The 11688-nt window shown below is 43.2% G+C and overlaps 1 protein-coding gene across 2 annotated transcripts; it reads left to right on the forward strand.

Annotated features, from left to right (window-relative positions):
- The first annotated feature begins 214 nt into the window (after window positions 1-214).
- On the forward strand, window positions 215-2170 carry phlda3 (pleckstrin homology-like domain, family A, member 3). 2 transcript variants are annotated; one of them, XM_063207734.1, is made up of 2 exons: window positions 215-1027; window positions 1418-2170. In XM_063207734.1, exon 1 carries the CDS (start codon window positions 572-574, stop codon window positions 1001-1003), a length of 432 nt encoding a protein of 143 aa, XP_063063804.1. In that variant the 5' UTR covers window positions 215-571; the 3' UTR covers window positions 1004-1027; window positions 1418-2170. The 2 variants fall into 2 exon arrangements, with proteins under 2 accessions (XP_063063804.1, XP_063063805.1); XM_063207735.1 differs by having other exon boundaries at window positions 1445-2170.
- Window positions 2171-11688: the final 9518 nt, after the last annotated feature.

The raw sequence follows: 11688 nt of genomic DNA on the forward strand, positions 1-11688 counted from the left end.
AAGATATTGAAATATAATGCTGTTGTCAGTGATGTCATCATGACGAGAAGCAAGTGGAGGAGGCAAGTGGAGGAGGCAAGGTCACATATTAAAACGCACTCACTGTGGAGATCTGAAGAGAAACCCCGCCCTTTTCCTGGCAGTGCGATATAAACATTGGGCCGATGCCTGTGACGCCACAGTCTGAGGGGGCCGGCTCGGCAGTAACCGGAGAAGTCAAGTAGCCCCGCTTGAACAAGTACAAACATGCCCAGCACATCAGACGGATCGGGTTGCGTGTACTTTTAGTTATAATAACCATAATTGTTTACCATACTACCAAACACACTGTATCAGAACGGCAGGAGAAATGTCTCAAGTTTATTTTGAACACAGGCACTTTGGATTTATTTCCCCTGATTTTCTTCTGTAACCTAAATTGCTTAACAGAAAATGAATTTAGGTCTATTTGAATGAAATGCCGACCTCTGACATTTTCTACCTCAGCATGGGCAAGCTTTGGGCTAGCATCAACACCTCACCTCTGGGCATGTAAGTGTCATTCTTAAGCTTTTCTTTGTTTTTGAAAATTATGAACCAAGTTGAAATGATGAAGGAAGGATACCTAGAGAAGAGAAGCAACGGACTGCTTCAGCTTTGGAAGAAGAAGCGGTGCCTCATGACAGAAGACCGACTGCACTTATTTGACCACAAGCGCAAAAACGGGAGCACCGGCGGCGGCGGCGGCGGCGCAGGGCTAAAAGAGAAGCAGCTGCTCTTTGAAGATATGGCCACGGTGGACTGCGTGGAGCACAAGCGCGGTTTTGTTTACTTCACCATTGTCATGTCTGGCGGCGAGGAGATTGATTTCAGGTGTCAACAAGAAGGCACAGCCTGGAACGCCGAGATAGCGCTGGCGCTGGTGCGCTTCAAGAACCGCGTCGCTGTCCAGACGGGGAAGAGCCGCTATCTGTCTGTCAACAGCAGCAGCGAGGAGGATTTCATTAGCTCCGGCTCTGGATAGAGTAGGAGCTATCACACAGACCAAGTAAGTCCCCCTTTATGTCAGTTTAGTCATCATGAAATAAAATATTGGGAGTCGTAATAGCCCCAACCAGTTGACAACGCTCGCATACTCTGTAGCCTACCCCATGTGATGTAGGTCTTTGCTGCAGATGGGAATGATAGGCCTATATATGCCCTGCTTGTTATGATAATGCATGTTGCTGAATTGCAGGACTATGTGAGTTTGTTTGATGGCAAGGTGGTGGCATTCCAAAGTTGTTTTTATTCTAAGCATTTTGTGCAAACAATCTCAGAGTTATGTACAACAATCAGAGGTAATGTTTACCAAAGGGACCAGGATCTCTGCACATAATGATTTTGCATCTTCCCTGCCTGATATGCTTTCCTCTGTATTCCTCCACATCTGTAACAGATTTGTGTGGTGTTTCTGAACCCACAGACCCAGACTCAGTTGGGTTGACCACTGCCTCCCCCTGGAGTCTCCCACAACGGATCTGGGAGACGATCCAGACGCATACACACACACCACAGAACAGAAGGAGACACAGACAGACAAAGGTGGAGCTGGAGGAAGGACAACGGAAACAGCGCTCGTAAAACTGAGATGCTTATTTTACCTTCTGGATTTGTTTACAGAAGACACTGAAAGATGCCGTGCACCATAGGGGACGTCAGGCTGGTTGCCCTGTTCCCCTGTTGCACTTCCCTCTCCAGAGAAAGGACACATGGGACGTATGGACAAGATGCCGTTTGTCACTTAAGTGTGGAGGTGGTTTTAGACTTATTTCAAGTAGTTACACAAATGTATGAAGCATATGACAACTGCATGATAAGATAGTGCTTCTAAATGCATTCATGTTATTTTGAAGAATATTACATAATGATGAAGTAAGCAATATTTTGGCTGCAATAATCTCTTCTACGCAGAGAAGGTATTGATTGATATTACGCATATGATGTGGCAATGCAGATGCTCTGTTTACTTTTGGAAAACACATTTTCATGACTTAAGACATTGCTTTTGAATGTTGTCAAAGAACCACACATGGAGTGCACGATACATGTGGACTGAAAGCCTTGGACTGTGTGTGTACCATGCTCACATTCTTAAGCGATGACTGTTTCTGTTTGGAAATTCTGCCATTTAAGCCCTCCAACTTTTGTGGCTTTCTGTAAGTATTTCTGCTTTGAGAGAAACATCTACCGGGCAAACAGCTGCTGTGTAACTGTTGAAGGCCCACTGTGTAACATTTTACATTGTTTATTATCAAATACAGTATGCTGCCTGTTCACAAACTTTTTGATTTGTTGGATATTCTCCACCATCAATCAATACATTTTGGCACATTCCCATTGGCTTTGACTTTGGCCTTTGTGTGTCCATGAAGGGGTGTGGGAGTTGCTCCCATCTCCATTTTCATGCACCATCTTTGACTACTTTTATCTAATCAGGGACACACTGTACACAGTTCCATTTTTTTTTGTTGCTTTGTCTTATGACATGATAAAGTCACAACAGCTATTGGTGTCCTAGTCACTTCTCAGCCATGCCAAGTTTGAGGCCTGAAAGGAAAACCTTACACCCGGGGTGTCAAACTTGAATTAACCAAGTAAAGGGCCAAAATCTAAATCTGGAACAAAGTCACGGGCCAAACGCAATATGTTTTTACAAAAAAAAACAGATTTGCATCATAGTTCATATGCTGGCATATATTCTGTCGCATATCAGTGTGAGCTGTTTCACCTGGGCCCACTCATTACACTGTGACATGACTCACTGTGACATACCAAATTTCATGACCTGTAATGCTACTATGTTAAGGTCTAGGTGGGCCAACTGCAATACACACTTGAAATGATCTCGCGTGCCAAATGAAAATCTGATTCCATGGGCCATATTTGGCGTCTGGGCCTGAGTTCCCTGCCCTACAAACCTTTTAAAGTAGCCTACTAATACACAACAAGACAATTTATTGTCCAATAGACATGGCTGTGGGGACTAATGTGCACACACAGTAATACACACATATAAACACGAATGATCATTCACCTGTCTGCCGGCCTTGTCACGCTCAGGTAGTTCATTCATTGTGTGACTCACACTCTCACGCAGTAATCCATGCAATTAAAGAGGCGTTAACAAACCCTATCCGTTTTAGACAAATCTGGTGGTGTGTGGTGTGTGAAGGTCTTTTCCTCTGGCTTGCTTCACACCCTCTTGTGTTGGAAAGTCTCTGAGATTACTCCTACCAGCACAATGCATTACAACAGTGTCCATTCAGGCTTTTCCATCTTCAGCAACTGCTTCTCTGCCCGTGTGGCTTAGAGGCATGTCCTGACGAGGTTGTAAATATGGAGATTATTGGATGACCCAGAACTGATATTGTTGCTGTCACTGTTTGCTGTTATCTCAGTTAAGTTGACTTAAGGGGACATCCCCCCCCCTATTCCATGTGGTGGCTCAAACACCTGGGGTGCCACTGGCCCTGACAAGACAAAGGGGCACTTTGGGGTGGGGGGTTGCCGTATATAAGCTCACCTTAGAAATTCCTCTGGGAGTCTCTTTCCATCTCTAAAGGGGCTCCAATCTCTGTCTTTCTCTCCCTCTCTCCCTCTCTCTTTCTCTCTCTCTGTCTGTCTGTCTATCATGGGTAAACTGTATTTGATTTCACTGTACCCTATGTAACCTACAGTAGCCTTGAGTTAAATGTAATGTTACCTTGCAGTTGATAATTAAATTGTCATATAACTTTCATTCATTTGTATCTCCTCATCTGTATCATGCCATTTGCCTTTCCTGTGTCTTAAGTTAAGTTAACACTGCTTCTGTTTCAAATGCCCACTCCTTTCCGTCGTTGGTTAGGAATAAAGTGGAGGGAAAAGTTATTTTATACTTTTACAAGGTCCTCAATGACTAAGCAAAACTCAACCCACTCAGCCTGTGTGTGCTTCTTTGAAAGTACAACGGGTTCACAATATACCCTGGAAACACACCTTTATTTTTAATCTGAGGACGGGAAATAAATCAGAGACAGACACAGTGTGTAAAGGTGAAATACTAGCAGTAATTTGAAAAGAAGGCAATAATGTACATATTTATTGCATTTTTTATTAAGAAAAGAAGAGGTTGGTTTGGAAGAGAAAGTCGATAACTTTTAGTGCAACCAGCCTTTGCCTTTTCCACGGCACTCTCTCTGCCTTTGACTCATCATGTACATCAGTGCTTCTCAACTTTAAACAAACGTCCCCTTGACTTCATCATAAGCCTCCCAACGCCCCCTTGACAAGATAGATTATTGCCCCCCATTTGGAAATAAACAGTGCCCCTTTCTTGGCTGTCGCCTTTTCAACACCCCCCAAGGGCCCCCTAACATCCCGTGGAGGGCTGTTGAGCCCCCCGTGGAGAAACACTGTACACTATAGAGTGGGGGCTATGAAACAGGCCACCGTTTATTTTTTGTGCACCCGTGTGAATGCAGTGCACGTGGTTCATATTGCTCTTTTCGTCTTCTTCTCAGAGGGCCTAAGTATGAGGCGGCACTTTCTGCCTTGCTTGGGTTCACAGCACAGGCCAGGCCCAACAGTGGTGAGTAGGAACAGGAGCAGGGCAGTGGCATAATGCAGCGATTGTGTTTCCCTTGGAAAGTCCCAACTGAAAGGAGGAACTGTGAAAGACAGGCACAGTTATATGGCACAGCAAACAACACAGTATGGCGCACTAATGTGACTCAGCTTCTTGGCAGATCCACCAGTGGACTGGGCTCTTCCCAGAAACGTCAGTTCTCCAGCTCAGTATTGTTCAGCTGCCCGGCATCTTTCAGCACTTGTTTCCTGCGCCGTTTGAAGACAGAGGACAGGCAGGGACAGATGATGACTCCATGGGCCTGGCCCTGGGCCTCCTCCTTGGGTGTTGCTAATTTCCAAAAAATGAGTTTTAGGCCAGATGTTAGACCCTATAATGTTGGGGGGTTGGGGTTGTCTGTTGAGAAAATGTAAAAAATACAGCTGTTAAAGGCACAATATTAACGCAATATGAGAATGCAAATATGTGGGCTTGGGCTTCAGAGCCCCCTTGGCTTTTGGGCCCCCGGGCCCATGTAGTAATCGATCTCTGAGGACAGGAGATGTAGGGAGGGAGGTGTGCATGCTGTATGCAGGGAGATGCGCATGCTGTATGCAGGGAGATGCGCATGCTGTATGCAGGGAGATGCGCATGCTGTGGGAGGTGTGCATGCTGTATGCAGGGAGATGCGCATGCTGTGGGAGGTGTGCATGCTGTATGCATGCATCCGCATGCGTATTTGGTTCATGTACTGCAGTATTCACTGGGTTTGCCGACTGCTTTACAAACGTGAGTCAGAGGAGGTAATGCTGCGTATTAAGTGTAAAGACAGCTATGTCCATCATTGGGCTGATGAATGAGTCATTAGTCAATGTTGTATGAACATGTTTTCCAGGATTGTGACACAAATGATCAAATGTATATTTCTGTTTTAATTTGATTTGATGATTTCAATCAACTACATTTTTGCAAACGGACCATATTGCTTTACTACAAAGAAGTCAGAATTAAAGCAGTGAATCTCATGGGCTTATTTTGTTTGTGGTCCTTGGCTTTGATCAAATTCGTATGCTAATAAGAATGAAACCACAAAATATTTCCCCTCTGTGCAGAAAGATGTTTTGTGAGTCCCTCGTGGAGCCATTTTTGCCAAACTGCAAACAGAGTTAGAGTGAAAAACGAAAAGATGCAAAAATAGACATGGCAATTAGAAAAGGAATGTCACTACGCAGATCACGCAAATGAACCCAATTATGTACAGCCAGTTATATCCCAAAGAGGGGAAAAACACACATTTCCCTTCATCACACACAGACTGGCTTCTTTTTCCAGAAATGAAGACGCACGGAGGTCTCTCTCTCACTCTCTCTCTCTCTCACACACACACACACACACACGCACACACACTTTTCCCCTCTCTCAATCTGTCCCTTTCTCACGCCCACCTCTCCCACTCCCTCTCTCTCTCTCTCTCTCTCTCTCTCTCTCTCTCTCTCTCTCTCTCTCTCTCTCTCTCTCTCTCTCTCTCTCTCTCTCTCTCTGCATATTCTCACATTATATTATATCCATGAAATAAGTCTTAACCCTATCCAGACTGGGGGGGGGGGGGGCGGGGGCTAAAAGTGCCCGAACCAACTTTGATGTCGTATAATTCCTTAATGACTTAAGCTATGACTACGAAACTTTGTGACTTTTCCTAAAATTTTGTTGGCTACAGTCTAGTACCAAAAGATTATGTTTATCATTTTTGCCTTTACCATGGCAACGGCTTTCTGACAGGTATGTCTGACCGAAAATCACTGATCTAAGTCTCATTATTGTTCCTTTTTCATATTTTTTTGTTATTTCCATTAGCATCAGACAGCTTTGTGAGCATTAAAGTGGTCTGAAGCACAGAATCATTAAAATTTAAGTGCATTACCTAAATTTGATGGAAAATAGATTATGGCGAGATTTTGGGCATTATAACTAGATGATGTCATATTGACATCCTAATACCAGATAATGACACAAAAATGTAATTCATAGATGTCCATATGTAGATCATCTCCCTAAAGTTTGGTGGTCATACCGTATTCCGTTCATGAGTTATGAGGGGGGGGTCAAAAGAGCCCCCCCCCAGGCCCAGGAATGCCAAAAAAGCCCAGTCTGAATAGGGTTAACTTTTGCCATAGATGCATGCAGCGTTGGGATGGTAGATCAGTACAATTCACGAGGCCCAGAATATGGTTGGGTTTTGTTACCAAAATAATTATTTTCTTTCTGGAGATCCACAATATCTAGTGGCGCCCCTGACGTCATGGGAGAAATTACAGTAAGCAGTCTATTACTGTGGCATGGCACAACAGCTGAGCCGACCACAGCCAAACAATGGGAGGTGCTCACTACCCACCCCATACAGACACTACATTTGTGGCATAGGCTATACAAAGATACTATATTATCCATGACAAAACGCCACACTCTGATTACCATTCTTGTTTTCTCAGTACTGTTAACCTTATTTCTGTTTTTCATAAAATTTAAAAAGTGAATAGCAAGCAATGTGCCGTGTTTACTTCTGATCTGCACCTGCATTGCTGGGGGGCATCCACGAGCATTGAAGATGCTATCCACATTTATATTAGTTGTAACATGTAGCCCACTTAAGGTCTGTTTAGGTTAGAATAATGGTCAGCTGTGCAAATGTGTTTTTAACTCTGTATTCTTATTTTACGCTCTGTCGAGTGTTGAGGTTCAAACTCCAACTGCTAAATAAATAAGGTAGGGTCAATATTCCACACATATAATGTATAGTCTCTTCCACTTATTGAATAAAAATATTGTGGATAAATACAAAATCTGGGATTCATGTTGGTGATCTAATTTTGATTATTTCTTAAATACTTATTGGAACATAATTTACTGTATAGCAATAGGCTCTTAAAGGAGTTACTGTCCTCACACACACACACACACACACACACACACACACACACACACACACACACACACACACACACACACACACACACACACACACACACACACACACACACACACACACACACACACACAGAGAGAGAGAGAGAGGTGGGCGTGAGAAAGGGACAGATTGAGAGAGGGGAAAAGTATGTGTGTGCGTGCGTGCGTGCGTGCGTGTGTGTGTCAAAGATATAGAAAGGAAGGGATACACAGGCAGACAGACAGAAAGAGAGGACGGGAAGATACTGAGAAAGAAGGACAGAGATTCCAAGGGTGGGTTCCCTCTTGACAGCATGGTGTCAGGCTGTGAAAAGGTGCTACACAGTCTCTGCTAACTGTGAAACTGTGAGAATGCCAGCACCATCCCAGGTGTACCATATATATCCTCTGTTGTTTTCACAGTACTACAACCCCAGAGATACTTCACTGTATTTACCTTGGCTAGGGTTACACATACATCAAGTAATTCTATCTCAAACATCATAATAATGTTCGGTAGAGCTAAAGGAAATATTTTTGTATGTAAAAACTGTATGTGTTGTAGCAAATGGATTGAGATGGGTGGTGACACATTCACTTACACCTGCTAACCAGCAGAGGTCATGCTTTGTTTAGATGAAGTCTGTGTGCTGACGAAACTCAAAACTGCTCCACATGACCACACTATCCCCAAGTATACAAAAAGGATTTCATTTCCCCAAGTTTTTAAATTCCATCTAAAATTTTGACCATTTTGAAATTTTAAGTAGGCCTACCAAACATAACATACTGTTTGACCTGAAGCAGCACAGTGTGTGCACCCACTCACTCGATCATGCCCAGTTGGGTCCAGTTGGGTTCAGGTTTCAGAGCTACTCTGTGCAGGCCCAAGCCCAGACATATTCAGGCCCTTTATATACAGTACAGTATAGGGACAACTCATCAAGCTCTGCCAATGCCTAGAATAGACCTTACCACACTCCGGCCTCACTCAGACAAATGCTTCTCTCTAATCCGGAGTGGTTCGACAGCGTTGATTGCCTTTAGTGGGTGCCGATGGGGGGAAGCAAGAGTGGGCTTTAGCCTGGCCGGGGTCCCCTTCAGGTCAGGGGCACTGCAGGGCCGCTTCAAGGTATTTGAGGGCCCTAGGCAAAAAGACACTTGAGGCCCTTTTCAACTCGAGAGAGTCCCCCTCAAGAGACATTTCAATAGCAGGATCATTGCACATTCTAGTTATTGAATTTAGGAAGGTCCTGTCACTCACACAGTCATTGCTGTCAATTGAATTAATTGGGGGGGTGAAACAGAACTTGCATAGAGACATTTGCACTAAGAGAACTTATAAAATAATTGTGACTTAGTGAGTAAATAAGCATGCAAAACATTCAAAATATCAAGAGTTAATATCAAGAGTGTAGTATACTGTAATTATTATATTAATGGTAGTGGCATGCACAAGTAGCACAATATTTCCATTAGAGACATAAAACAGAAACATCTTTCAGGCAACAACAAATGTCTGTCTCCCCCTCTTAGACTGGAAAGCACACATTATACCCCTATCATCACCATGCATAGCTTTTAACATGATCATTAATAACACAATGCTAAAAATATGTTGAGAGATTGTTATCTGTGTTATATACAGTATGTTTGCAGCTGGCCATACCATCCGATACACAGTCGCCACTGCCAGGAGCTGAGAGTCAGGGCTGGACTGCGATGAAAAATCAAGCTGGGCATTTTCTGCTAGGATCAGTACACCGAAGCCTTTGATAAAACTTTATTCATCCAATATGAGCTATTTTGACAGCAATACCCAAAATGCTTTATTTATATCTGACTGTTTTGGATGACCTGCATCGGCATTGCGACTGATACCTTTGAGGTTATGCTCAGTCAAAAATCAACTGTCCTCTGGACAAATGCCATGTATGCCATATGGCCAATCCAGCTATGCTGAGAGCGCCAGGCGTCATAATTGAAGCATGATAAGAGTTGTAATGTACCCAGAACGTTGTGAAAACTTAACCAGAACATTGTGGAAGAAGACTGATAGGACGACCATGTTTCTGGCAGCAGTTGTGCCCAACACTGTCACTGTGGCCATGAGTGCATAGCAAAGATGTTTTTGTGAACAGCAGGGCCTTCGCTGGATCACTGGCTGCCATCACCCCTGAATTATAGCGACATAGTGCACTCTCACACACTTACTACTACACACACACTTACACGGTATATAGTGCTACACACACATAGAGACGTAGTTAGGCCTACTGTACACTCTCCACTAGAGACAGATATGTAGTACTGTACAGTCTCACTATACACACAAATATGTACAGTAGTACTGTACAGTCTCACTATACACACAGCCATGTAGTGAGCACTCAAGTAGGCTTTCCTTGTCAATGGGCCATTGTACTCAAGATTTAAGATTCACATATTCAAAAAGCCTCATTGTCTTATGAAGACCATATCTATATGCACATTATGAGTGCATCTATAACAACTTATAATGTGCCTCATAATTTAACGTAGTGCATAATGACTACACTCATGACGCTCCATGATGCATTATATCAAAAGTTATATGAATCCTTGGGTGGCGTGAGTGCTCGTGGCTAGTTAAAAACTACAGGCTGAGTGATGGGGCGAATAATGAATGACCCAACCAAGCTCTTCATGTTGATTTACACCATCATTTGCACTTGACATGAATGCACAGTTCACAGAAAGTATTTGTGGGGGAAATCCACTACATTAATTCACTTTGGCCAAAGTCTTTCGAATGGTGATGTCAGACTGAAGGTAGCCTACTACGCAAAACCTTGGTTGTGCAGCAGTGGTCAGTGCTGCTAGATTCGGACAATGGCTGGGTCACCAGGAAACGCTTCCACACACTTATTTAAGTCTCAGGAATGCAAGGAGACACTTCATATGACCTGGTGGTGGCGTCTCCCTTTAAAGCAAACTCTGACGACTTACATTGAATATTATAGTGACTTATGAGTCCTTATAAGTTCATCATCCAGACTTGTGCATAGTAGTATTAGTAGTAGTAGTACTAGTAGTCATAATGCATTATAAGCCATAGCAGTCAGTATGCACTCACGCGCGCACGCACACACAAACACACACACACAGAGCAAGAGAAAGAGAGAGAGAAAGGCCAGGAGAGAGACAGATAATGTCTGAATCCTGCTGCATGTTCTTGGAAATCTTGATAGAGCTGTGCCATGCCATTCATATCTATCCCTCAGAGCAGATAGCCTTCACATTGCCAAACAACACAATACGTTTATGACAACTGAATAGAAGGCCCTGACTTCTCAGAAGAGAATAGTTTTGTTGGCCACTCAGCCCTACCTGACATTGTCACATTAATTAGTCAGCAGAAAGTAACCCTAGCCATTTCCTAGTAAACAAGACAATTGTTTAACCCCTTTACACAGAGCCTATGTTATAACATGACTGTGACTAAAATTTTAATGACCAAGTCTTAATCTGTTACTTAAGACTCTCATGCAATGTCGTAGCAATGTTGTTATGATGTAGTTGAGTCTTTTCAGCAATGAGTGAACGGGCCCATCTGCGCTAAGAGGATACATAGAGTTAAGAATATAGTTGAGTTGAATACCGTGGAAGTTTATTGTCGCTATACAAAGGGAAATTGAGATGTGTGAAGCAGTTGAAAGGAATATTAAAATAGAATATATATTTTGTACATGACACAAATATACCTATATGCGACACACAGACACGCAAAACAATCTATAAGCCATGAAATAACATTATTTTGTTGTGAAATGCCTCAACAGCATTTTTTCACTTTTTTCACCAAATTGTGTAAAATAATGCTTGTGAAGTAATACAGTACTATACTAACAGGCATCACTCATAGTAGAACACTGTCTCACCGTTATCAGTCTGTCACACATGCCTTCTGTAAAAGCAACAAGGCGTCAGGACAGACCTCTGATCTTGACACATGCTGCATGGGTTGTGGCGTGACTATGGTAGGCATGCTAAGCTCACATTCTGTCATGTAATGAAGTGTGTGTGTGTGTGTGTGTGTGTGTGTGTGTGTGTGTGTGTGTGTGTGTGTGTGTGTGTGTGTGTGCGCGCGCATGCGTGTGTGTGCATGTACGTGTGTGTGCATGTACGTGTGTGTGCGT

The sequence above is a fragment of the Engraulis encrasicolus genome, chromosome 10, assembly GCF_034702125.1.
Source record: "Engraulis encrasicolus isolate BLACKSEA-1 chromosome 10, IST_EnEncr_1.0, whole genome shotgun sequence".
Classification (NCBI taxonomy): Eukaryota; Metazoa; Chordata; class Actinopteri; order Clupeiformes; family Engraulidae; genus Engraulis; species Engraulis encrasicolus.

Excerpts from the sequence above, each read along its gene's own strand:
- phlda3 (XM_063207734.1), top strand. The coding sequence starts at position 572 with ATGAACCAAGTTGAAATGATGAAGGAAGGATACCTAGAGAAGAGAAGC.